General features: G+C 48.4%; 1 protein-coding gene across 5 annotated transcripts in view; it reads right to left on the bottom strand.

The window, feature by feature from the left end:
• Positions 1 to 14717: 14717 nt before the first annotated feature.
• RBM20 (RNA binding motif protein 20) overlaps positions 14718 to 27033 on the bottom strand; it is a 180832-nt gene continuing 168516 nt past the window's right edge. For all 5 annotated transcript variants that reach the window (XM_074373649.1, XM_074373646.1, XM_074373648.1 and 2 more), the window contains exons 13-14: positions 21536 to 21657; positions 14718 to 17707 (exon numbers count right to left, since the gene is read on the bottom strand). In XM_074373649.1, the coding sequence (XP_074229750.1) occupies positions 17597 to 17707; positions 21536 to 21657 (233 nt within the window). In that variant the 3' untranslated portion in view covers positions 14718 to 17596. The remainder of the gene's footprint in view (positions 17708 to 21535; positions 21658 to 27033) is intronic.

Consider the following 27033-nt stretch of genomic DNA (forward strand, 5'->3'; position numbering starts at 1 on the left):
TTCAATGAAGCTCAGCTTACAGGCAGAACAAAAAGAGACAGGGGGCTGGGTTTAGCTTCAGGCTGTAGCTGATTAACTCCTGCACAGGAGGATAATATGGAGATTTTCATTCTTTTTCTTACCTCAGCCCCCAAACCTTACATTTTCTAAACCTTGGGGTTTCTAAGACACTTTCATCCCTTTCCTTTTCAAAGAGCACGTAGACTGAGCCTGGCAACTCCCAAGAAGGGGATCTATGAGCTTCGTTATTGCCCAAGGGCCCCAGAATCGCAGTGAAGTCGGAGCGGCTGCGGGCCCTTCCTTTTCCAAGCCTGGCGTTAGCTCTTTACCAACCGCCTGAAACCGCGGGGAAGGGCTTGCCTGTGCTTCTTCTCCAGCTCAAACCACAGAGGGAGGGGAGGCCCCAGAGCGGCTGGGTTAATGGGAAACAGTTGTGCTTGCCCAGCCCTGTGCACACAGGGAACAAATTTAAATGCCTAAAGCTCTTTGCATCCTGAAAAACATATCATTTGAAAAAGGCAACTGACCACAGCACAGAATTCAAAATGACATAGCTAGCAAAATAACATAGCTAAGGCACTCAAAGGATCTCACTTTTTGTAAATATAAAGAGTACCAAAGAGATCAGGAACTCGTGAAAGCATCCATCATTCACTGACTCATTGATTTATTCCACAAATAATTTTCTAGGGTCTACTATGTGCCAGGCACTGTATTAGGAGGCCCTGGCACACTGCAGAAAATAAGACTTGACAGTTTCTGCTCTCGATGGAGTTTGCCATATTATTCAGTGGCCTTTGCTAAAGTCCGGGATTTCATGGTATATTACTAAGTATTCCTTGAATTAAAGTGATTACATAGTAAAATAGTTGTGGAAAAAAGTGATTAATTCAAGCCAACTAGGCTACTTTATTGCAAGAATCTTTAGTATGCAGCTTTCCGTAGAGAATCTCTGAGTGAAGGATATACGGAATGCAGCCTTCCAAGCCTTATTTTGACTATGGCATCATTTTGTGAGTTGCATGTTGTGGCACCAAAGTCACATGGAATATAGTTTGGAGAGTATGGCTCTTAGGACAACTGGCTTATAACCATGTAGGTTGTTCATTGAACAGCTTTAGTGGGACCACTCACATAGACTATCAGTCCATGGTGCCCTGGAGTTTTATGACAATGGACCTGATCTCTGGAACTACAAGGCAAAGCATGGATAGCAGGGTTCACATGGCTATCACTTAGCTGCCTGCCATTTAGCTGTTTCGCACAGAATAGGCCAGAGACAGCACTCAGCAGCTGGGAAAACTGACCTAGCTACAGAGGTAGCCTTAGGGAAGGTCAAAGTATAGCATTCATGTGAGTCTTTGAGTAGAAAGCAAACAGCAGAATAAATTTAAAAAAAACCACACACACACACACAAAGTTACAATGCAGTTATGTATAAAAGAAGACCCTAAAAACTTACACAGGGGAGGAAAAAACAGGTCACAAACAAAGGAACATTTATAAGAACGATACAGGAGTTCTTAAAAGCAACACTGGAAACTAGAAGACAATGCAGCAATGCTTTCAATATTCTGAATGAAAATGATTTTCCGCCCAGCAATCTCTACCTGACCAGACTCCCAATCAATTTTGAGTAGAATAAAGGCATTTCAAGACTTGCAAGTCTCAAAACTATTACTTCCCGTGCTTTTCAGGAATTATTTGAATATATGCTCTACTGAAAACAAAAGTAAATAAACAAAGAAAGAGGAAGGTCTGGGCTCCAGGATGTAGGAGACACGACACAGGAAAGATGCAGGGGCATCTGGGATGATGGCGGTAACAGTCTAAGGACCACAGCTGTGTGTAAGTCTGGAGGGTAACTGGTTCTGACTGAAACTGAGTGACAAGCAGAAGTGGGGAAGAAGGTCCAGGCAAAAATAAATAAATAAATAAATAAATAAATAAATAAATAAATAAATAAATAAATAAATAAATAAATAAATAAATAAATAAAGGAACCAAGAGATTATCTGACCCTGTGAAAAATTCTACTTACAGAACTGGGTTCAAAGGAAACCAACAACAACAAAAAGAGGTAATTATTAACTAAAAAATAAGGTGTAAAGCAAGACAATGTGATCATAGCTTACTATTTGGCTCGGGAGTGATTCATATCTATTTAGCTTTAATAATAAAAACACAAATATTGATTGAGAATGGGAGGAAGGGAGGTTGGGAAAGGGAAGTATAAACAAGCTAAAATTCTCCTCTACTATACCAAGAAGTCAATGGAGAGTGTCTAAAATCCATTCATCAAGAATGAATGCATATTGGGGGAGGTATAGCCCAGTGATAAAGCATGTGCTTAACATGCGTGAGGTTCTGGGTTCAATCCCCAGTACTTCCAGTAAAATATTTTTAAATTAAAAACAAAGAATGAATGCATTGTATGCATATTATTGAGAAATGTGGAGGAAAATACTAGAAGGAATAGCTGAAACAGTGGGGAAGGGTTAGAAGCTGATTGTAGGTTATGGAAGAGTAAGCAGGGAACATGCAAAACCACCATTTTTAAAATAAACCTCTTAGTGCTATTTGATTTTTTGTGTTAAGCAAATACATGACTTTGATTTTCAAAATGGGGTTGGTAGGCTATTAACCAGGCTGTCACTGGATAAGCAGCTTACACTGTTTGTCAGTTTCAAAGCTTGCCCAATTAAAGTTCATGGATTAATAAAATGACAAGCCAATGCATGTTGTGGACCTTTGGGACTCCTAGGGAAGAGTACAATCTGTGAATGTCACACCCCAAAATAGTAAGTGTTTATTGCCCCAATACTTCAAGTGCTACCCACGGACCAGAAGTGTGGGTATCACCTGGGAACTTGTTAAAAATGAACAATCTCAGGTACCATCCCAGACCTGTTGCATTTTGAAAGATCCCCAAGTGATTCATGTGCACATTAAATTTTGTCCTGGGAATGATGGATGGTAGCAGAGTAAATGGACTGGGGGCAAGTATATAGACCATGACAAAGTCAGTGGTGATCAAGAGGATAATTTGGGGGATGTTTTAAGGGCCCCCTGCTTTACAGGTCCTAATCCACATTATAACATTTGCACACTGAAATAAAGTGTGTATATCTACATACGAGATGGGATGAATTATAGGAGACTAGTTGACATATGACACATTTTGTAGGCATTTAAAAAATAAACATTTATTGATTACAGTCAGCAAGTACAATGTCCAGAGGCTGTCCAGAGGCTGTCCGGTATAGGCACAGGCCAAGGACAGAGAACACGGCCAGCTCATCAGGCAGATGAGGCTATTGTCAGTACCCTTGTTGCAAGTGACAGAAACCCAACTCAATTAGGCTGAAGCAAAGAAAATAATTTATTGTCTTTCATAACTGGAAAGTCTTCTTCAGGGTTGCGGGCACCTAGGAATTTAATCCAAATGTTTGTATATATCTGGACTATGACTCTCTCTGTTTCTCAGTTCTGCTTGGCTTCCTTTTCAAACAGCTTCTTGCCACATAATGACAAGGTGACAGCTAGCCACCTAAGCTTTTAAGCAGTAGTCCTCTAACAGCTCTTAAAAATAATTGAGGACCCTAAAGGACTTTTTTTTTTTAATGTGCACTATAGCTACCAGTATTTAACTATAGAAAATAAAACTGAGAATTTTTTTTAAATATGTATAATTAATTCATTTCAAATAACAGTAATAAACCTGTTACATGTTAACATAAATAACGTGTTTATATGAGAAAATTGTATTTTCCAGAACAAAGATTATAAGAAGAATGTCCTTGTTTTACATTTTTTGTAAATCTCCTTAATCTTAGGCTTAACAGAAGATAGCTGGAGTTGCATTATCTACTTCTGAATTCAATTTGTTGCAATATATTGTTTTTGTTGAAGTATTTGAAGAAAATCTGGCCTCATGAAGACTTGTAGGTAGAAAAGGGAGGAACATTTTAATAACTTTTTCAGATAATTGTGGTTCTGCTTCTTTGATACTACACCAAAATTCAAAACTGGTAATTTCTTAAAAGTTTGTTTCAATGTGGAATCTAAAACCATATCAATGAACTTTTCCCATGCTATTACATTAAAATCCATTCATCTGTCCTGCATTTTGAATGGATCTTTTACCCATGCGTGATTTTAAAACATCATGGATTGGTCATTAGGAAAGTATTGGTTCACTGAGTTTTGCAGATCTTCTATTATTAACTTCTTTCATTATAAAATATCTCCAGATCACATGCTTTAATGTCACCACCAGTCTCATCAGAAGCCTTTAGGCATTGGGAAGCTGGCAAGCTCAAGGTAGAGAATATGAGCCCAAAATTCCAATTTTTGCTTCAAAGCTCATATTTTATCATCGACAACAAAACCATCACTTGTTTTCCTTGAGATGGCAAGCTCACTTCATTCACTTCTGAGGAAATGTCTGTCAAATACCAAATATGAATAACCACAGGTTGCCAGTCAGTCACTCTTTGCAGTCAAAATGGGATTCCATGAGAAAAAGTAGCTAGCTCAGCTCATGGCTCAAACGATCACGAGTGTTTTCCTTGAGACAACCATGAGATTTTGTTATGCAGTAGATGTGCTTTGTGTACATATAGAAGTGCTTTATGTACCTCCCAGAAACAGATTCCAAGACAAGATGAGATGTGCATGATGGGGAAACACCTGTGAAGGAAAAGGGGAAAACAGCTAGAGATGTAAGGAGATCCTTCAGACCATGATGCTGGTCTAACCCCAGGGGCAAAGAGAGGTAAAGAAAGAGGATCCGGTAAGAAAAGTCTTGGACTGCGGAAGAGTTCAATAAAGGCTCAGCCAGGCCAGTGAGGAGTCCTCAAGCCAAAGTCACCCAAGGTAGGAGTCCCATGTCTCTCAAGAATGAACCTGCGTTAGTACTCACACCACGATCAATCACTGGCAGGGAGCAGACTGAGGGAAGCATGGCCTCAGCACAAGTGTGGCGGTGGGTCCAGAGGACAGCAGATGCTCCCCCAGCAGATCTGAGTGGCGCATTTTCATGGCTACCACATGCATTATAGACACTTTCCATTTCATCACATCACAGTTTTATACAGATATATACCCAAGGGTTGAGGTTTAACAAAAATTAATCATTTTTACTGCCTCATCAAGACATTTCTTAAGTGAAACAGGCTTTGTTTTTTTTTTCCTGCAAGTGTGTGGCAGTGAAGAACATATACAAGTTCAACTTGGTGCCACTGCCTTGATTCATACCAAGGTGGTAATCATTTTTACCCACCATTGCTTTTGCATGCAAACAGCAACATAGTGAAAAAGACACATGAAATCTCAATATTATTGTAAAAACAGTTTTGCCCTCATGGATCCCCTGAAAAGAACTCAGGTGCCCCAGGGAGCTACATGCCACACTTGGAAAGAACCACTGACTTACAGTAGCAACCCCAGAATTAGAGTGGTTTCTTTTTATTGTTGTTGATAGTTCTGGCAAAAGTCACAGGGAAGATTTTGATGGTCCCATGTCAACCATATTTCTCTCCCTGAATCAATTACTGTGAAGGGGAGGATGAGGCACTCTGATTGGCCAGGCCTGGATCATGTGATCACTTCTCTGAGAAGGATGGGACAGATTTGTCCAAATCACGGAGGATGGGTTCCCATAAGAAGAAGTGTTTCTCTTGAAGGAAGATGAGGGAAGAGATTCTACACAGGCAAATACAGCCCACTGTACAGTAATCGGGGTAAGAGAAGTTGACAATAATCGTGTGGGCTATGGGACTAGGCCTGTTCCTGAGGGAGCCTGAGGCCAGCATCAGGCAGGAGGAGGGATCAAAGCTGAGGAGGAGGTTCCCAGAGAAGGAAGAGCCCTGCCCCTGAGGGCACCAGCTCCCGCAGCCAGTTTGGCAGCACATTAATTCAGCCCAACAGGCAGGACCAAGGAACTTCAGGTTTGGTCAAACTGTGTGTGTGTTTACCAGGGTGGTTGCTTCATTCATTCTGTGGCTGCCTCCAATGACAGTGGAGCTGTAACTGTTTATATGTCTCCTATCTTGGTCAGGCTTGACTCAGGAATTAGAACCCAGTGGGCCCTCAGGGGTAAGGGATGAAGCAAAGCAGAGGGGATTCAGACGTTGGAAGCTGAGGATGGAGAATGACTGTGTAGACTGCCTACAAGTTAAAGGAAAACATATCGCATCAGACACTGCAGTTCTAAGATGGCATTTGCTCAAATGCAATTCTACCTGTCTTGGTTTTTTCACATTTACCGTTTAACACTCTACCTCTTCTACTTGTTTATGCTCAGAATTACTGAAGCACTCAACTAATATAATCTATCAAGATAACAGATGATCAATTCAAGTATTCAACTCTAGTGACCAACTCTTCCCTTTGGAAAGACTCTTGCTTGGGTCTCCTCTATGTCACACTGTCTCAGGTTTCCTCCTGATTCTCTGGCTGCTTTTTCTCAGACTGCTTTGCACATCTCTTCAGTGACAGTAATCTTTGAGGACTCAGCCATAAAACTTTCTTTCTTCTCAGTAGGCAGTATGATCTGTCCTCGTGCTCTCCATTCCTGCCACATTTCTTTCTTAAAACCCTCCTCCCTTCAGCATGCACAAACACATTCTTTGTGTGCTAAATCCTCATCTATAGTTTCTTCAAGAGCCTAGGATAATCAGAGCAATTGGTAGGCTGCTGGCACCAAAGCCATCATAAACCCACACATATACAGGAGGACTGAAAGCAGGTCATCTGGTCAACCAGATGTCCAGCGTGTGGGAGGGAGGGAGTGTGTGTGTGTGAGCGAGAAGGGGAGGGAGAGAGAGAGAGAGAGAGAAAGGGACTGTCTGCCTGCCTATTCATCTTTCAGATTGTTGTTTAAGTAAAAAAAAAAAGTATAAAGATATTTGGAGAGGACCTAACTGCAGCCAGCCCCTTGAGAATGTGATTGCTGTATAAAATTTAATTGAGTAAATACATGAGTTCCTATGATGTGCCAGGCACACACAGTAGATGTTGTGAAGGTTATAAGGATGAAAAAGTCAGTGTCCCTCCCTGGGATGGGTTAGGGTGGGGGCACAAACACATACATGACTGTAGTCAGAATAAATCAGAATAAATTTAAGAGCCTCACTCTCCAGTCCCAGCATGTTGGTGAAATTTAAAGAATCTAAAAGTACTGTATTCATAATTTTAATAGGCACAATTTTTCACACTTTAACATTCCTGAAATCAAGCTGCATCTAACAAACGATTTGGTAACAATATATGTGTTAGGATTTAATTGGCAGTGTTTTTTCTTTCCTAGTTGTATGGAAAATAAAGATAAAATTTATAATTGATGCTGTCTTAGATTAGATGAAAAATATTATTTGAGTCAAAGAAATTTGAGAACAAATTTGTAATCCACAGCAATGTGTCTTTAAATGCCTGTTTCTACTGCTTTTGGTTTCCAACTCTCTAATACCCTATAGCCGCCCAGAAGCCTCTCTTTCTCCATCCTGAACGCTCTACTCTCCATCAAAACATGATGAAACTTCCCTGACATCTTCCCCAGAGAAAGTGTATTCTCTTCCTCTCGCTCCTGCTGTCTCTCCCTCCCCCCGCTCCTCTCTGGGAGTCAGTCTCACATGGCCCCAGCCCCACTCCACTAGTTCTTCCCCAACCCTGCCTACTGACCCGTTTTTTTCTAATAAGGAGGGCAAATGCCTGGAAGTTAGGATTTTCTTTAGCAAGGAAGGGGAAAGGCAAAGAGGCTTTGAATAATCCCATAGAAATCATTCTTGAGGCAGGGGCGAGAGCATAGGCAGTTAATCCCAGTGTGAGTTAAAGCAGAGCTGGTGTCCTGGGCTGCAGCAAAGGGCAGGACTGGAGTGTCGCCCAAGACGGAGCATCCTGGGAGGGCTCAGATTTTAAAACCTCCAACTGTGAGTGCTGTTATCCAGAAGCTTCATGTACACACGCAGGCAGACCGGCACAAACACGTGCACATACGCACGTGGGCTCAAATAACTGCCCAAGGCCAGGTGGGGCCAGGATTGCTGCCTGTTTTCCTGGGATGAAGAGGCCTGGGGAAGGAGGTTAGGCTGGCTGGCCTGAGGCCAGGGCACCCCAGGGGCAAGAGCCCTGACTCCTCCCCACCTCTTCCCAAACAAAAACTAACCACAAAAGGCTGAACAATGCACTAAAAGAGTGGCCTCCACTAGGTGGGAAAGGCCTCTTAGTTCTGGGGAGATGTGGAGCTGGAAGGAGGAAGGATGGGCAGGAAGGTGACCTCTGGGGAGGAGACGATGCTTCCTTAGGACCTTGGGAAAAATAAGGGACCAGCTAGGATGATTTGCACGAGGAGTGGGGGGAGAGAATGAACGGGCACCGCTTTGGCCACCTGGCTAAGCTCTGGTATATGGGTCCTCAGCTTCCAAGTTGTCCAGCAGCCACCCTCAGGGTTCTTGTGGCCAGACAAGGACCACTCGAGAGACTTTAGGAGGCCCTGATGATGAGGGCAGAATGCAACCTGGTGACTGGCTCCCACCTCCGGGAGCTGGATGCTGCTTCTGTGCCAGGATCAGACAAGGTGCTGAGTGTGCCCTGCCCTTCGCAGAGCTCTGGGCAGTGGGAGTGCAAATAAGAAAGGGGAGAGGCAGCAGAAGGCAAGATAGAATTGAGGAAATCAAGTGTCAACACAGGTGGAGCCAAAGTCCAATCTGATCTGCAAACCCCGAGACACAGCTGCAGCCTAGGAATGGCCCAAGTCCTGCTCAGAGCTCGGAGCCTGTGGGAAAAGTCAGGGAGGCTTTATTTAGGAGTGGACTTGCAGGACCTTAGGTAGGTGAGAAGGAGGAGCCCTGAGAACCTCCCAAACCCCAAGGGATGGGAGCTGGGCCCATACTGCTTCCAAGCCTCGTTCTCTGCCCCTGATCTCTGCTGATTCCTGGCTGCAGGGTGTGTGTGTGGCTGGGAACAGGTCAGGTTTAATTATTAATCATCTGACCAGCCTAATCAACCTAGATCAAGGCCTCTCTCTTCCAGGGCTGTGAAATCCCCACCCACTGGCCCGAGCCCCCTGTGCTTTCTGGACGCTAGGAGAGAGGGGTGTCAGGAGGCTTCCTGCCGCCCCTGGGTCTTTAGCAGGCATTGACTAGGTGTGGGCACCAGGCAGGCAGGTGTGGTTGCCCAGATGCAGGGTGAACCGAGGCCATCCACCCAGTGTTGACACAACCATCATAAATCGTGCTTTGTTCCCAGCTCTGCCTGGGAAGGTCCCTGAGAACTGGGTGGGCCTGGCTAGGTGGGGATGCAGAGTAAGGACAGATCGGTTTGGTGAGGGGATGCCCCTGGGGACACAGAGAGATGAGGCTGGCATAGGAAGCCCCACTCTGTGGCTGTAGAAGAATCCGACTGTTAAAAGGGTGAGCTTTGGGCAACACAAGCAGTTTGTGTCACCAACTCTCAGAGCCACCTCCCAGTCCCGGGTGGGCAGGGACCTGGAAAGAAAAGATGGACAGGGCCAAAAGTGTGGTAGGGGGTTGGGGGAAGTTCTCCCTGGCTCTACCCCAAGGACACACCCGCCTCCTACAGCCAGCTGGTGCCTGGACAGACACCTGGGGCTCAGGCCTCTGTTGCTACAGCCTGCCCAGGGATGGCCCAGGGGGCTGCTTAGTCCTTCAACTAATAGTCACTCACTGGTCTCTGTTCTGTGATGGGCACAGGGCAGCAGGACACACTCCCTGTCTTTGTAGACTCAATGGCTAGTGCAGAGACACACCTATGAACAGACCACAACAAGGCAACCTGATAAGGGCCATAAAAGAGAGGCCTCTGTGTGTGTGTATGGGCTGGGGAACTGTGTCCTGGGAGCAGCGTGGGAGCAGTAGCACACCTCTGGGGGGAGAACAAAGAGGGTCAAAGAAGGCTTCATAGAGACGGTAACACTCACCGAGAATGAATGTTTAAAAAAAAAAAAAAAGTGATAGTTTCCAAGTAGAAAAGAGAAGGGTGTCCCAGGCAGTGGGAAGACCATGGGCAAAACCTAGGCGCAGAGAAGGGGCCTCTTTGGGGATCAACACGTGGCCCGACCACAAGTGGAAGCCTTGGGGGTGCTGAGGTGGGTGGAGAAGAGCCCGGCGTTGAGAAGGTGCAGCTGATGCCAAGTTAAGGCACCCACACCAGAAGTGGGACCATAGAGGCCAGGATGGCACATGAGTAAGCCTGCTCCACGGACGTACCCATTTTTGCTCCTGAGTAGGGCTTGTCCTCCACAGACGGGCCCCAGCCAGGGTGGGAGGGTGGAAACAGGATCAGTCTGCCCTGCAGGCCTGAGGCATGAGCACTGGGGCTGTCGGAAGTGCGGGGACAGAAGCCACCACCCCTGACTGTGACTGACCTAGAGTCCCGGCTCACGTCCCACTTTCCTCCAACAGCCTCCGGCAAGCACAAGGACAGGTCAAGTACAGAGGGAGAAACTGAGGTGGAGGAGGTGGACATTTGCCCAAGCTTGAGTGAGTTCATTGTGGATTTGACACAGGGACTCAGGGGTCGTGAGGCCCAGCACAGGGACCTGCCCCTAAACAAGAAAGTTCTGTCTCTCCTGGCCTGGCAGACTGCAGGCGAGGGTAAGAGATCTCAAGGGCGGGTCCTCTGCTCCCCTCCTCCCCAGGGCTGGTCCTTATCAGACAGGTTCGAGGTGCTTTCCCGGCTCAGCCTGAGGGAGACAGTGCTGCCCCATCTGGCTGGGATCCCTTCTGGCTGCGGTTGGCCCGTGGGGGAACCCCAAAGAGTAAATGCCCTCGAGATTTTCCTAGAACCCAGATTAGCAGGGCCCCCACCCAGAGTGCTCTATTCTCAGGTGGATGTGCCAAGCAGTCAGGTGATAGTGCTGACAGCAGCCTCCTTATCTTTATGGACATGGCTCCTGGAAGCTCAGCCAAATAACCAGAGACAATTTTAAAAGTTTGAAAAAAAAAACTAATGAAAACCCCACCAACTCAAGCCAGTACACCAGCTCAGGTGGGCTAGGCAGGCACGAACACAGGCTGGGCCTTTGGACACTGGTAGTGTCACCCTGACATCAGGAACCACTTTCACACAGACCAGGAACCATCCTAACGTCCTCTCCACAGGGGTCTCCGCTATGTTCCTCTCCAATATTGGGCTGTCAGCTACCCAAGGATTTTCTCCAAGTCTCTCAGTGCCCCTGCCACAGGATATACCACAGGATAACTCTTCTAGAATATGGAGTCAAGTAGAACGACTTCCCCAGATATACTTGAATGCTCTCTCTCTTCTAACAAGGAGAGCCAAGTAACAGAACAAGCTTCCTATTTTTGCCTTGGCTACCAGGAGGCTCCTGGTCATATCTCATTCTTACTCACCACCACTGCATCAGCCCTTACTGCTCACAGACTTGTTGCCTCCAGCCTTCCTCACCCCTCACTTAAAATTTGTCTGTTGCCTTAATCTGGTCACACATGCCCTGTACTGCATTATCTCAACTTGTTAAGCGGCGACAGGTCGATAAACGATGAGGTTTCACTCTGGAAGGAGGCATTAAAAGTGCAACGTCTGGCCGGCATTTTGAGGCTGTGGGAAAGCTCCTTTTGATCACATCCTTACACCTCGAAATTCCCCAAGAACAGAAAACAGGGTGTTGCCCTCCCCCTCCTGGAAGCAGAGGCAGCCCCTCAACCCCAGGCCCCCACCATCCTCTCACCCACTAGATCCAGCTCCCCTGGTGAACTGCTCCTGAGTGAGGAGAAGGAGAAGGAGAAGGAGAAGGAAGGTGGAGGCCTTTCTCCAGCTGTATTCTAAGGAGGCGAAATGTTGAGATCCCTTTCAGGAATTTAACAATCAGGAGAGTCAGTCAAAAGCACCTGAGTCTGGCTAAATTAGGCTCTCCAATCCTCCCAAGCCCGCTGTTCCTGGCAGACCCAGGGTCTAGAGGTTTTAGGAAGAAGCAGGAAGACCCCAGCCCTGAGACAGACAGTAGAGCACAGTTGTTATAAGCGTGGTTTGAGTGTCACAGGGACCTGGGTTTGAATCCCAACTCTGCCACTTACTAGCCCGTTTCATCCTGGGCAAGCCACTTTGTGTCTCTGAGCCCCATTTTCCCCATCTGTGAAATGGGAGAATAACAGTGCCTGTCTCTCAGGGTGTAAAGAGGCCAAGAGACTGTCCCCATAGAGTGCACACTGAGTGTGGCGTGCAGATGGGTTTAATAATCCGCAGGGTTAATCCTGGTATTCATGGTGGCTCATGGAGAGCGGGAGAGAGAATATGTGTGAACCCCATGGTTCCCTGCTGGCAGTGACATGCCCCTGGGGAATGCCCCTGTTCCCTGTGACTCCAGTCCCTCCAGAAGACATGCTGACTGCACAGCATTCTGCCCCGAGGGACCAGCCTACCACTGGATCTGCAGGAGACTGCTTAATAATCACAATGCATTCAGCCATTAATGAGCATAAAGAGACCATTGGAAGACTTTTGCCTAAGCACAGTAAATCTGAATTCAACTAAAAAAATCCTGACACGTGCCCCAAACCCAGTCTGATGACCACCCCCCTACAAGCTCCCCCATCTCCATGTGCCATGGCCAGACTGTCTCCTATCTTTAAGCCTTTTCCACACTGGAGTCTCCCCTACCTTGAATAGTCTCCATTCACATCTGTCCTGCCCTTCCCCCCAGTAAAAATAAATGTCCCTTCTATTCCAGGAGCTGCTGGGGAAGTCCCTGGTTGATTTGACATCTAGAGCAGCATTTTTCAAACTGTGAGCAGTGAACTCCACCTGCACTGAGTCACTCACGAGGTCTGCTAAAATGCAAATGCCTCCCGTGACCTACTGAGACACGATCTCCACGGAGGGGGCTGGGAATCTCAAGTTCTGACAAGCTCCCCAGGTCACTCGGATCCACACAAAGCACAAAAACCAATGATTTGTCTTGTGTCTTTGCTGATTGCTGAAGTCCAGCTCGGGCTAGACCTGGAAAATTCATGAAATAATTTAACTGAAAGAATCTAAACTCCCCATGTGTTCTCAGTAGGACCACCCAAGAGACCTGGAACCTGTTCTTACCTAATGCCAATAAGGTGTGTTGCCTTAGGCAAGTCACTTCCTCTCTCTGGGCCTCCGTTTTCTCATCTGTAAAAGAAGAGCCAGGATTTGAGAGTTTGGGGGGCCATCTTGCTCTAATATGCTTGGAAAGCCACTTGGGATAGGCTTCTTTGTAGGACAGGAAGGGCTGGGAAGGAGCTGTTGGGGGAGAGCCCAGATGTCCCATTACCACCCAGGTGGACAGCCAACAGTTGCTACTGATGTTCAGAAGGGCACAGAGATCTCAGGCCAGGTGGGGGCCAAGGTCGGTATCTAAGTGGCCCCACCTGAGGGGGACTGTGAGGAGCAACACAAGTGTCTAAGCCATGGCAGAGTCAGGCCGGGGCAATCTGGCACTGACCCCCGGGGAGAGGAAGGAGCCTAGAGAGTGGGTCTGAGTGTCAGGGGTCCGGCTCAGAACCAGGTTCTAGGGCTCTTAGGAACATCAGAGAGAAATGGGAGTCCCCAGGCATGGCAGGGGACTGTAAGTCAGGGGGCCCCAGTAGGATGCCTCTACTGCACAGTTTCAGGGGTTCCATCTTACAGAATACAATGTGCATGGTGACTCCTGGAGTTGTGCCACATGGCAGGACATGCTGGGACTAGGCACTTAGGGCCACCCCCAGCCATCCTGGATCCTGAACTCAGGGCAGCAGGACACGCTCTAGGCCCACTCCCTGCTTTGGCCAGCTAAGGCACAGCCCACACTGGTAGGGAAGGATGTTTCTCCACCCCTCCTGCTTGGCAACTGGAGGCCTGAGCTCAGCCCTCGATGGCCACAATAGGCGGGGGTGGGGTGCGGTGAGGGGAGCGGCAACAGGCTTGACGGGAACTTTCCTCAGATCTACAAATCTGCTCCCACTAATTACAGGCAGCCCCACTCACTTTGCCCTCTGGGGCCAGACTGCCCAGCCCCTCCTGGTTGACTCAGGAGCATTGCCAACAGGCGGGGAGGGCCCAGAGCAGGTTCCAGGCCAGTCAAAGGACTTGCCAACTGGTCCCAGGAGACTGGCATTGTTTTGCCAGAAGAAACGGTTGAGAAAGAATTTAAGAACCACTGAAAATTGGAGGGTCTTTGGCCTGAGCACAGATTCCAAAAACACCAAAAAAAGGTTCAGAGCTGAGCAGCATAGCAAGTACTTTCACCAGCAATTCACCCTGGAACAACCGAGGAGGCCAATAGCATCACCCACTCTGCGCCCAAGGAAGCAGGACTTCGGAAGTCACAGGGCTAACAAGTGACCAAGCGACGCGCTGACCACCTTACAAGGGGTGCAACCACCAGAACCAGCCTGACCCTGGGGCAGGACAACAGGGTTCAGCTACCAGAAGCCCCGGGAGCACTGGGTAGGTGGGCTAGGGGTTTAAAAAGGCCAAGAGATTTTTCTATCTGACCCTTCAAAAGGAGCAGTGGCCCCCCACATTCCTGAGCCCAGCTCTTCTGGAGGGTCACCCCTGAGAAGCTCTGATCCCCTCAGAGGCCTGAGTGGAAGCTCGTGTCCTCTTTTTTCAATTCTTTAGAAACATTCTAGATTCAGAGAGGGAAACAAATCCCAACGTCTGTGCTTGGGGACATCCCCCAGCCCAACGTCGCGGGATCCCTGCGTGACAGACGGCTACTCATGCACAGGCTCTCAAATTGTCTTTATTAAAAATCTTTCCCCCACCCTTTTGTAAAAACAAACACTTGCGGTCAATTATACAGATCAGGAAAAGTGACAATTTATAGGACACTCGACAAATTCCAATACTTTACAAGTTCAAACTTATATGAACTAATGTTTTTCTTTTTCTCATAAGCTCAAAAATCAAACTCTGGTCCAGTTCAAGTATAATCTAACAGATCACAGCCTCAGACTGTCAAGGGAAACCCTGACACTAATGGCGGCCGCTCACACCAACATCAAATTTACCAAATTCTTTGGAAATACTCTCTGGATACACTTTATTTCAGGTGTTAACAATAAAAAGAACATTACCCAGGCCTTTTGTTATGTTAACCCAGGGTACAAATCAATCTGTTGCTCAAGGTAGCAGCTGCTCTTAAACAACATTTTCGGGGAGACACTTTGAAATGGTTAACACACACTGAAGAAAAGCTTTAAAAAATAAATCAATATTTTCCTGGTTGCTTTTAATATTGCATTGTGTATGACACACGTAGGAAGAAGAAGCGCAAATTATGGAGTGGATGAAATTATGCCAATGGAATTGTATAAAAATAAATAAAAATAAATATATATATATACACACAAATATGGGATCTTAGATGATTTTTTAAACTGAAGGTTCTGATTGAACGCAAAGAGCCTCTTCTCTCGCCTTCCCAGGGCCCTTCTCCAGCTTTAAAATATGGAGAAGATCAATCCATCAGCAACGGAGCCATTACACTACTAGGAAATGCTGTTGTTTGAACAGCCATCCTGGTTTCCATGGAAACTCTGCTGGTGGGGGACAAGCTGGCGGGGTCAGGTTCCACTTTGCTGGGAGAAAAAGACTGCCAGCCTCTCTGAAAATGCAGTTTTACCCTCTAAAACAGGAGGCAGCAGGCTTTTCCCAGCAAAATTCAGTAAAGAGGCCAGAGAGCTGGCCCTTGACTTCCCTCTCATGGGAGGAGAGACACAGAGGGTTAAAGGTTTTCCGAGAAATGGAGGAGGCTGGTTTTCAGAACACCAGGTGAAAAAACCGAAGGAGTGGGCCAGGGGATCAGGTCTGGGCTGAGTCACCCTTTTCAATGTCTGCTCTCTTTGAGACACTAATCCTCCTGAGGCTCCCCCTCTGGCCTGAAGCCAAGTTCAGGCTTCCCGCTACCTTCAGCCTCTCCACCCCACACCTGTCCAAGCTGGTCTGTCTGCCTCTGGTGCTTCTCGCTTCTCTCTCACAGGTTCCCGGCAGTTCTCTCCTTGCCGGTGACCACTTGCCCCAAGGCTTAACACTTGATCATTTTCTGTTCTATCTTTCTTTGCTATGCCTCAGTTTCCTCACTGATGAAATGTCAGTGTCAAACTCAGACAATCTCTCTACACTTCTGCCATGAGTGTGGAGAACAAAATGAGCAGTGTAGTCTTATTTACCATGAAAAGAAAAAAAGCAAAGAACTTAAGTAAAACAAACAATCTTGTCCGAATCTACCTGCCTGTGTCCAGGAACAGAAATAACAGGGACCGTCTTCCAGGGGCTGAGCCAGGGAGGCCACCTCCAGGCAGGTGTCTCAGCTTGAGGAAGCAGCACCAGGCTCCCCTCCGACCTTCTCCAGGGCTTCTCCAGGGCTGCAGCTGAGCCTCATTTCCCCAGCACCTTCTCCCAAACCCTTACAATGGACTTCCGGGGCCCGAGGCCCTGACCTCAGTATCGCACAGCCCGACCAGAATAAGTGCTCTGTGCTTCCTAACATTTAACATCAATGTCTGCACCTGGGGTCAGCTCTGAGCTACCCTGACCTTCTGCCAAATTGAAAAGGGCCCACCTACAAACTCCCGGCAATCCTTAGGTGCTCCTCAGTCCTGCAGCCTTCTCCTTAGCTTCTCCGGCCTCTAAGAGACCATTTGAAAGCATCCACTGTGGGGCTGCTGGAGCCCAGAGTGCAGACACCAAGGGTGAGTCGAGGACGGATACTGTTTCCTTGTTTTGGGGTCTCTCAAGCCAACCACGTGCGGCCAACATTTGGCCTAAGCCCTGACCAGACTGCTGTTTTAGCTGGAGGGGGAAGATGTTTCTGTTTTCATTTTTAGTTAAAGTGAATTGAGACCAATTTAATGTCCAGAGTAGAACAAACCCTGGCATCTCCTGCAATCAAGAGGAGGGAAACTTATCAGAGCTTCCAAAATGAAGGGCTCTTCTCTCTGTAAAATTCATTAAACTTTAAGGCATGAATCTGAGAGGATGAAAGAGGTATGACAATCAGGGCTTTTCAAAAAGGTGGTCCAGCTGAAGGAACTCCCAGCCTCTGCTCACTGACTGTCTAGGGTGCCCCCTCCAGGGCTGTAGACACCCTGCTCGCCCCACCCACCTTCCCGCACAAGAAGCCGGGCAGAGAAACTGTCTTGGTGCTCTGGGCTCACTGATGTGGTTCTGGACCCAGGAGTCTCCACGAAATCTTTTCCTTGGAAGACTCAGCCTGGCATGGCCTATCCTATTCCATCAAGAATTTGAACACTGTGAAAATCCCTGAGAAGTTGGATTTTTATGAAAAGGAAATGACCCTGGGCACAGAAGGAGGGAGAGGGGGACAGGGAGGAAGAGAGAGAAGGGAATTGAAAGGCTGTCTGAAGGAAACAGGAGTCAACAGGGGGAGAGCGGGTGACCCTCAGCAGACTGGGCACACCAGGGTGCTGGCGCTGGAATGCTCCAGCTCCAGAGGCAGCGCTTCATGAGCGTCTGAGAAAACCAGGCAAGTGGCCTGCCTGGTCTTCCTTCCTCTCTGGCCTCTGTTCCTGTCCCAGAGGTCAAGAAGGCCCCACCTCGGCAGGCCCTCCTCTCCCCGCTTCCAGCAGCGGCAGAGGTGTCAGAGCTTTTTCCTTTCAAAGTGCGGCACGATTCCACTGTCCTCGGGCCTCGGGCTGCCTGCTCCCTCGGTCTCCTTGAGGCCCTCCTCAGCCAGCTGGGACAGGTACTTCTGTGGTGGGAAGAGGGACAAAGGGAGGGAGAGGGTCAGTGGTGGGCTGGTGGGAGGGGAAGGGGGTGTGTGCCTGGCCCGGTGGGTGAGATCCCCTCTTCTCCCTCCCCAGAGCCTTCTGAGGCTCCTGGACTCAAGCTGAGCAATGAGCTCCAGCTCCCCCACCACCCCGTTCTGTCCATTTACAAACAATGCATGAAAGCACGGATCCAAACGATAGCGAACACTTCCAGGGCTCTCATCCTGTGCCAAGCCCTGTTCTAACTGCTTTCCTTACACAAACTAATTTAATCCTCACAACAACTCTACTTGTTTTCCAGAAAGAGCCCCAGTATCCAGGCAGCATGTCCACATCCACGTGTAAGAGGCAGAGGGAGGAGAGGAGACTGGATGGGCGGGGAGGGGAGCAGCTCTGTCCTACAGCGATTGTGAAAGACAAAACTGCAGCCTGACATTGGAGACTCAGGCAGGCTGACCGGCTGAGTGTCCTGGAGGTCCCATAGTAGGGGGGAGGCGTTCCTCCGCCCGGCCCCAGAGCACTTCCTGCTCCCACTGGCCCCCAGCCCAACTCGGCAAGTCTGTAGGGCTGCTCCTGGAATTCTGGATTCAATGCGGTAAGATGGAACTAGAAAAGCCCTCAGGCTCTGTCCTCTGATTGCTAGGGCTCCAAGGAGCAACGCAAAGAGCACTGGACTAGGAGTTATCAAGGTTAAGTCCCCCGCAGTAGTCAAGTGTGTGGGCTCTGCCATCAGACAACTTGGGTTCAAATGCTAGCTCTCAACAGACAAATTCCCCACCAACTCCGACATCTGTATAGTAAGGTAATAATGGTAACTACTGTGTAAGGTTGCCGTGAAGTCCAAGAGAGGTACTATAAAGAATTGAGCACGGAGCCTGGAGCCTGGCACGGAATAAACACCCAGCAATGTTGCCCTTTATCTTCAGTGGCACCAGCCCATTGGATTTTGGGAAAGTCACTCCTTCTCCAGCCTGTAAACTGTTAAATGGGAGAAACCGTATCTTCCTTCTTCCTCCTCTGGGGTGATTTTGAGGGTCAGACAAATGATGGTATGAGATGACGTGGTCCACCTGCTCTCTCTAGGAGACTGTGGTTGGCTTTGAGAGGTGGGTGAGCCTGCTGGGGCGAGGGGCAGACCGTGAATCCCTGCGGGCCAGGCTGCTAATGGAGGGCGGGTCTCTCCTCCACCTTGTCTCAGGGAAGGAAACGTGCTCAGGAAGGCGAGTGGTATAGGCCTGATCCTCCCTGGGCCGGGGGCCAAGCAGACGTCTACTTTCCCACCTAGCACCGACCCCACCTGCTGTTCTGGATCACTCTGGTGGGTTCTCTTGGAACATGACCATCAGTGGGGCACAGCCGGGGTTGCAGAGAGAGAACGAAGCTTCCTTCTACCCTGCCTCAAAGAACAATTCCAACCCCCACCTCAAGGCCTCCTGGGGGTGTTAAGTTTACAAGTGGCCTGACTTGGGTGTCAGCCAGCACCTGTTACTTGGGTCTGAATTCTTCCCTTTTCACACGTGTAATGTGGAGTGGGATGGGCACGTCTGTGTGGACAGAGACATTCTGTCAAAGCCACTGGCAGAAACCCTATCTGGGAGGCTCGCCATGAGGCTCCCAGCTCCCCAACAGGTGCCCCAGGGAAACCTGAACTGAGGCTGGTGGGTGTGAGGGGCTTAGCCAGTGTCTGGACCTGACGTGCCTGGGCCCACAGGAATGGCCCTGGCCTGCTGTGGGGAGGTGAGCCTTCCTGGGGGTTTGGCCCAGAGGCTGGGAACACGGTGCAGTCCGCTGCCCTGCAAAAACACAGAGTTTAGAATGAAAGGCCCTGGCAAGTCTGCACTCTTCCTACCTTCCTGGGTGACCTTGAGCTGTGTGGCCTCCTTGGGGGCTACACGATCCAGCTGAGAATGCCGGATGAGATCAAAGTTTCTCATGCTAAGGTGTCAGAATCTGCTACAAAGACTTAAAAATGCAGATTCTCAGGCCCTGCCCCAGAGAGAATGGACAGCAAGTATAGGGTAGGTCCAGGAAGCTACATTTTTAAAAGATTCCAGCTGGTATGAAGACCAAGGTTTGGGAAAATCAGGACAAGATGATTATCTCTAAGACTCCTTCCAGCCCTGCCATTCTAGAGGTTTCATCTTGTTGGAGGTAGAGGACGATGGTGTCTTCAAGGCAGATGGCTGCCCTCAGCTGGCTCTGCGGAGCACAATCTGAACCCTTCCTTGGTCTGGCCAAGTCGGGGTCTCACTGCCCTCTCCCAGGAGTACCTGGGACCTGGGCCCCAGACACCCCCCGTGGCTGTCTCAGTCACAGAGCAGCTGCTTTCCAGAGGAAAATCAAGGGGCTTAAATGATCTGAGTTTGCGCACAGCCAATGGTAGTCCCTTGCAGATGGTAATGCAGGCCAGGGCATGGGTCTCAGTTTGCAAGTCCAGCTCAGTAGAGTGAAAAGAGAAAAGTGATTAAGAATCAGGCACCCTGGTCCCTGGCCAGGTAACTCAGCATGTGCATGGCCTTGGACAAATCACATGGCTTCTCTGGGCCTCGGTTTCCTCAATTATAAAACAAGAGAGTTGGCCCATATATGAATTTTCTTAACTAGGGGTACACATTCAAGTTATGTGGAGAACTTTCCCAAATCACATATTCCTAGGTCCCTCCCCCACTAAATTCTACTAAATATCTGACCTAAGTAGTACATACACTTTTAAAACACTGTCTAGAGGATTCTGGTTCACATCGCTGGTTAAGAACCACCAGAGCAGCTGTTCTTTAACAATTTAACTGACAGTAATGCCTGCTCTGGAGTTAGGGCACGCTCTACCACAAGGGTCTTCCGGAGTCAAGGCCTTGTGCCTCAAAAAGCTAGTCTGATTCACCGTAGTAAAAACAGGAGGTGCCTTGATAGACTCACCCCAGGGCGTCTGTCTCCCATGCTTTCTATTACATCACGAGTCCCCAGCTTATACCAGAAGTTAATTAGGAAAATCACATTCCAACACACTATATTCTAGTTAGGTACATGTTATAGAATATATTACTATATCTCATTGATTTTAAAAAGTGTTTTTTCCACACATTAACATCTCTGAAGTTGAGATGCATTTTACAGTTGATGCAATTCACCATTTAATTTGCAACATTTTTTTCCCTTTTGGTATCACAAAATAGTGGTGTGCCTTACAACTAATGGCACCTTAGGTTGGATGAAATACGGTACACAGAGTATTTTTATATGTCACCTGTTAATATACTATGAAACATACTTATTTTATTTATTACTTATCTCCTATGCTAGAATGAAAGGTCTAAGAGGAAAGGAATTTTTGTCTCTTTTTTTGTTGTTGTATCTCCAGTGCCTAGAATACTGTCTAATCCACGGTGTGCCTGTGATGAATAGTTGCAGTATGGACGAACATTTACATAGAACAGAATAGGGGTTTTTCTTCTAGCAAACATGGATACTGCACAGGGAAAGAACATATAGAGAAATACCTGGAACATCCAGATTTTGTGAAAAGGGGTCAGCCCCAGCCACGGGCCAGGTGAATACTAGCTCGAGTCACTCAGTCTAGATGGACAGGCAGATGCAAAAACAAAGTAAACGTAACCCAAATACAATGTTTTGTACGAAGGTGGAGATGGATGCTCTGAGAGCACATGGGAGGCAGCCACCACGAGGAGCAGCCTGCTGGAGTCAGGTCTGAGAGAACAGCAGGAGTTTTCCATGCAGTGGAAGGAGATGAAACACACAGAAACAGAGCCCGGGCAGCCCCCTAGGCCTAGGCAGTGAAGGCCAATGGCTACCTGTAAGTTCCTGTAGTGGACAGCACTGCGACAGTGGCTCATCTTCGCCATCTCCTCGCTTGTGTAGAACAGCCCACACAGCTTGCAGTAGAAGCCGGTCCTGGGCACCACGAACTCCACCCCTGCAGCAGGATGGGGGGTGGACAGGGAGGCAGTTAGGAAGGTGGAGGGAGGCCCCTGGGGTCCAGACAGCAGTCTGGTGGACAGAGGAGCCATGCCCTCCAGCCCTCGTTTGCTGTTGACTTTGGCTGGTTACCCAGCTTCTCCGGGCCTCAGTTTCCCCATTTGCAAAACAGGGCAGAGAAGACAGCATCAGCTTCCGTCACAGGCGGCTGTGAGCGTGAGGGGTGTCCCCCCTGAAGTGAGACGGCATGCTCAGCAATTATACGCCCTGCAACCCACTTCGGGAAGTAGGCTCTACCATGACCAGCCTGCTTCCAGGGAAAGGAGGAAGGAGCTTTCTTACATTTCAGTGGGTGGATTTTGTTTCTCCACACTGTACCCATCCCTGCAGCTGTTGTGACCAGGACTCTGGAAGGATGCACTCATTTTTGTTTGTTTATTCTAGAATTATGTCCATTAAAGAAAATTTTAAAAACAAAAGTGAAGAAAATTCACCCAGATCCATTCCAATCAAAATACTTCCTTCCACACTATTTACAGAGAGAGCCTTTCTGGGCGGGGAGGGGGCAGTTTTAATCATTCCTTAAGTGTATTTCTGTCTCCTCCCTCTTTCGTGTGATGGTCTGTCATAAATATTTCCCCATCTTTCTCCAGTCTTTACATCGGAACCACCAATTAATAGCATTTTATTTATGATTTGTTAAATAAAAGTCCCAGGATTCTGGGAGGCCTTTTGATTGTAAGGAAAGGAAATAGTGGCCCAACAGCCAGGGAAGTAACACTGTCGCAGCCCCGGGGATTCATCTCTGAAGGCCCGCCTCCACCAAGGTGTTCTGGGGGTCACGGTCTCCTCTGGAAGACAGTCAGCAGAGTGGAAAGAGCCCAGGACTGAGAAGGCTCAGACCAGACACTAAGAATCAGTGGAGCCCGGGGAGAGTCAGCGGAGCCCCTCCTGGGCCTCAGTTTCCTGGGCACCCGATTGTGAAGCCCCAGCTAAAGAGCAGGGTGTAATAAGGGCTGTGAAGCCCGGACTCCCTGCGGAAGTAAAGGAGAGGGGCTGGTCATGAGGGATGCCTGGACCCCGCTTTCAGATTGGGGCCACCCCCTGTGTGAGCTGACACACTTCAGCTGGGCTCTGCTGAGGTCCAACTGGTTAGTTCTGCTGGGGGTGGGAGATGTGGGAGAGCTGGCCGCCCACTGGAAGGGAGAGAGGGGCTGGGGGCCGCACACCAGGCCAACAGCAGCTTCCTGCAGAGAGGGGGGCAGGCCGGGTCTCCACCGAGGCGCTGCGTGCGTGTGACCACGAGGCTGGGCCTCCCTTCACTTGCCTCCTCCCGCCTCCCGAGAGACAGAGCTAAGCACACAGGAGACCCTGTCAGAGAGAAGCAGCTTAGACTTGTAATTACAGCAATTTTTTTTCCATTTCAAAAGAGCCACTTATCAGTGTGGAGGGGCAGGTCTCGAGGGCGGAGGGGGCCCGGGAGGCCTGCCCTGACTGATTGCTCCTCTGTGGTCTGGGGCCTGGGCAGTTCTAACTGCCACGCAGCAAGCCCACCGCCGAGCCCTCAGCAGTTTCCAGCAGTCTCCAGAGCCAGGGGGCCTCGCTCAGACCCAGCTGCCCAGGGGAAGGCTGAGCGGCCTTCCCCTCCCCACCCTCCTCCCACCCTCACTGCAAAGGATGGGCAAGCAGCCTGGCTTTGCCTGTGTGTGGCCCGCCCGCCCCGCCACCTCACAACAGGCCCTGGCTCCTGGCTGTGCTGGCAAACGAGCATTAAGTAAGGCTGGCCTTCATCCTCTGCTTCTACAAAATTATTCTCCCCGTTGCTGCTGCTCTGCAGGGAGCCAAGGCCCACACTAGACAAGAGAAGGGCAACTAGGAAAGGAGACGCAGCACCCAGAGGCCACGAGGAGCAGAGGCGAGCCTGCCATCAGAGCCACTCCCTGGTTCCTGTCCAGACCCTGCAGGATCAGCCAACTGGGTGGAATCAGGAAAGAAGTCTTGGGGTTTTCACTGAGACCCCACTAAGGCCTCCAGGGTTCTCCAGGTTTCCCAAGAGGCCTTCCGGCCCCTGTTCTGGGTCCTTCAGAAGGGGTGCAGCTGCCTCAGAAGCCACCACAGAGCATGAGGCAGGGCCTGAGCTGGCAGCTGTGGCTCCTTTCAACCCCAGGGGCATGGCTACCAAAAACAAAAAACAAAAAACAAAAAACAAAACCTGAAAACAAAACTTGGAAGCCACAGTATACTGGAATACTGGAGAGAAAATGGGAATATTTAGAGGCAGGTACACCTAGCTCTTTGATTCAACACTGTGTAACCTCAGGTATGTTACTTAACCTCTCTGAGCTCAGTTTCCTCACCTGAAAAGTAGGAATCATAGTATCACAAACAGAGTCACAGGGAAGCACCTATCATTTTGTCTGGTGCCCCGGAAAATATTAGTTTCCAGATATGTATTAAACATTTCTCCACAGAGGCCTTCCTGCCCTCCAGCCTCTCACCAGAGCCCCCTGGAGAACCCAGGTTCCATGGTTTGGCAGCAACTCTCTTCCCTGACCCAGCCTGGCCCGGCCTGCCGGGGGGGGCTAGTCGGGCAGTACCCAGGGGGTCAGAGACAGCACTGAGGAAGGAAAAGCCGGGGGAGGATCCCCAAACACCTGGGAACTCACTCCTGAGTAGCTGGGAGTTGCCGGGCACCAGGATGCCAACACCGCCTCAGGACACCTCTGGAACGTGAGGGCTGGGGGAAGTGGCCATGCCAAGACAAAACTGCCACAACCCATGAGTTCTGCAGCAACCTGGTCCTCCCGTTTTTTAGCCTCTATTAAGTATAATAATTAAAGCTGCATTTGCCTTCTAATAATAGCTCCTGGCACGGGTAATTACAACCCCGTCATCCCAGCAAAGCCTGGGATGGGTGGAGGGGGAGCTTGTGTTTTGCAGGCAGAGCCCTTTGGTTCTGATCAGAGCAGGCCTTGGCAGGCTTGGGCTGGCGGGGGTCACCCAGAGCTGGCCTGAAACGCACGGTGGGGGGTACCCTTCCCCAGCCCCTGAGCAGCGGGGCTTAGCCTCCCTGCTCTCCATGGGGACCAAGCTGGAGTTGCCCCCCACCTCCCTAGAAGTCTCTCTGCAGTAGCGACAGACCATGGAGGGCGAAGGGTTATGCAGCCCCAGTGAGAGGAAACGTAGTAGGTCTCAATAACTGTTTCATAAACGAATAACAACAATAGATAACCCTTACTTAATACCTCCTACCTTGAAGACACTGAGGCCTGACAAGTGCTCGTTCGTCTGATCCTCAAAATCACCCCACAGGGGAGGCATCTGTTACCATCCCTGATTTACAGATGAAGAAAGCCAGGTAGGGAGGTTAACTAAGCAGCTCTCTGTCCCCCAGACAGCTGGGATTTGAACCCAGAGAGTCAGAGTCCACAATCTGTGCTCTTAATCACTGCACAAAAATCGCCTTTCCTCCACTGTGCTGCCTCAACTGGAGGAACAGGAGGGCGGGGCGGTCTCAGATTAGGAATCCTGAGTTCTGACCTGAGCTTGCTGTGAGACCTTAGGTAATAAGTCTCTGGGCTCCAGTCTCCTTACCTGCCAAATGCAGAAAATAGTGCCATACTCCCTACCCCTCACCGAGATCAATCAGACAATGGGTCTGAAAGCTAATCGGAGACTGTAATCAAGCACGAAAGTACAATCTGTAATAGCCCCAAACCAGAAACAACCCAAATGCCCGTCAACAGCTGAATGAATAAACAAAATGTGATCTATCCACAACCACAAGGCGATCCTCCTCAACAAAAACCAGAAACCAACGATCCATACACCCAACAATTTGAAAGAATCCCAGAATAATGATGGTGAGTGAAAGAAGCCAGGTAACAAGAGTACATCCTGTATGATCCCCTTTATATAAAGTTCTAGAATGCAAACTCATATTCAGCGACAGGAAGGAGGGCAGTGGTTACCCGGGGACTGAGGTTGGGAGGGAGGGATTAAAAAGGATTTGCAGGAAATATGAGGGATGATGACTATGTTCATTCTTTTGACTGTGGTGGTGGTCTCACAGGTGGACACATTTGTCAAAATTGATCCAACTGTGCACTTTAAATATGTGCACTACATTAATGTCAATTATAACTCAACAGAGTTGGGTTTTTTTTTTTTAAATACAATGAGCCACCATTTTTCTCCTAACAGGTTAGTAAAGATTAAAAACTGATAACATCTGAGGTTGGCAAGGATGTGGAGAATGAGTACTCTCGAGGTAGCAGTGAAAACTGGTATAATCTTTCTGATGTGCAATTTAGGGGCAATTATGAAAATCTGAAATGCAAATATATATAACCTCACTACCCCCTGGCGAGGACGCTGTCCTCCAGAAACACTGGCTAGCACACAGGTTAGGGTTACAGCATGTTTGGAAGGCTGAGCACAGAGGTCATATGGAGCTAGGGGTCAAAGGGCTGGGGTTTCAATCCCAGCTCCAGCCTGGGCCTTTCATTCAATTTGTAACCCTGCATCTCAGATTTCTTAGCTGTAAGATAGGGATAAAAATACTAGCTACCTCACAGGTGTTTTGAGAGTTAAATGAAATATGCACTAGAAATGGTGCCTGCCTGATAAATGATAAAAATAAAAGCTTAACTATTATAGCATTGTAATAATGGGAAAAAAAAAAAAAAACTGAAAACGTCCCAAATGTTCACCATTCACCAGTAAAGGAGTAGGTCAGTCATTTACGGTACACCTTTTAAGATGGAATAGTAGTTAAGAAGAATGCATTCTCTATGTACCGACGTGAAGAGATCGCTAAGACCCCCTGTGAAGTTAGAAAAGCAAATTGCACAGCATTACATACATAGTGTGATCCTATTTTTGTGGGAGAAAAACTCCAAGGGTATGACAGTGGCTACTTCTGGAGTTGAGCAGACACTGGGGGGAAGAGATACAACATTATATGGTTTTAAACATTTGTTATAATAATCTTTTATACTTTTTGTAATAAAAAATAATGAAAAGACAAGAATTATAAGGTAGCAGAATTTATTCTTAATTTTTGCCTGTGTGTGTCATACAGATTCCAAGTTCTTGGATGCCAAGAGACTTGTGTTCCATTTCTCGATTCTCCCCAGTGCCTCGCAAGGTGCCAGTTATCTAGGAAGGGTTGCTGACTGAATGAATGCATGAACAATTCCTAAACGAACCGCCTGGCACCCTTTCCCTGAAAGGCAGCCTTTGCAACTCTTTTCCAGCGTTAAAAAAAACCCAGGGCTTTCTTGCAGTCATCTAAGTTCATTCTAAGGTCGGTATGTATTTCCCTTTTTTAGTTTTTGTCCTGAGGCATGCAGCAAACTCAACCTTTAAAAAA

The sequence above is a fragment of the Camelus bactrianus genome, chromosome 11 (assembly GCF_048773025.1).
Source record: "Camelus bactrianus isolate YW-2024 breed Bactrian camel chromosome 11, ASM4877302v1, whole genome shotgun sequence".
In the NCBI taxonomy this organism is placed as follows: Eukaryota; Metazoa; Chordata; class Mammalia; order Artiodactyla; family Camelidae; genus Camelus; species Camelus bactrianus.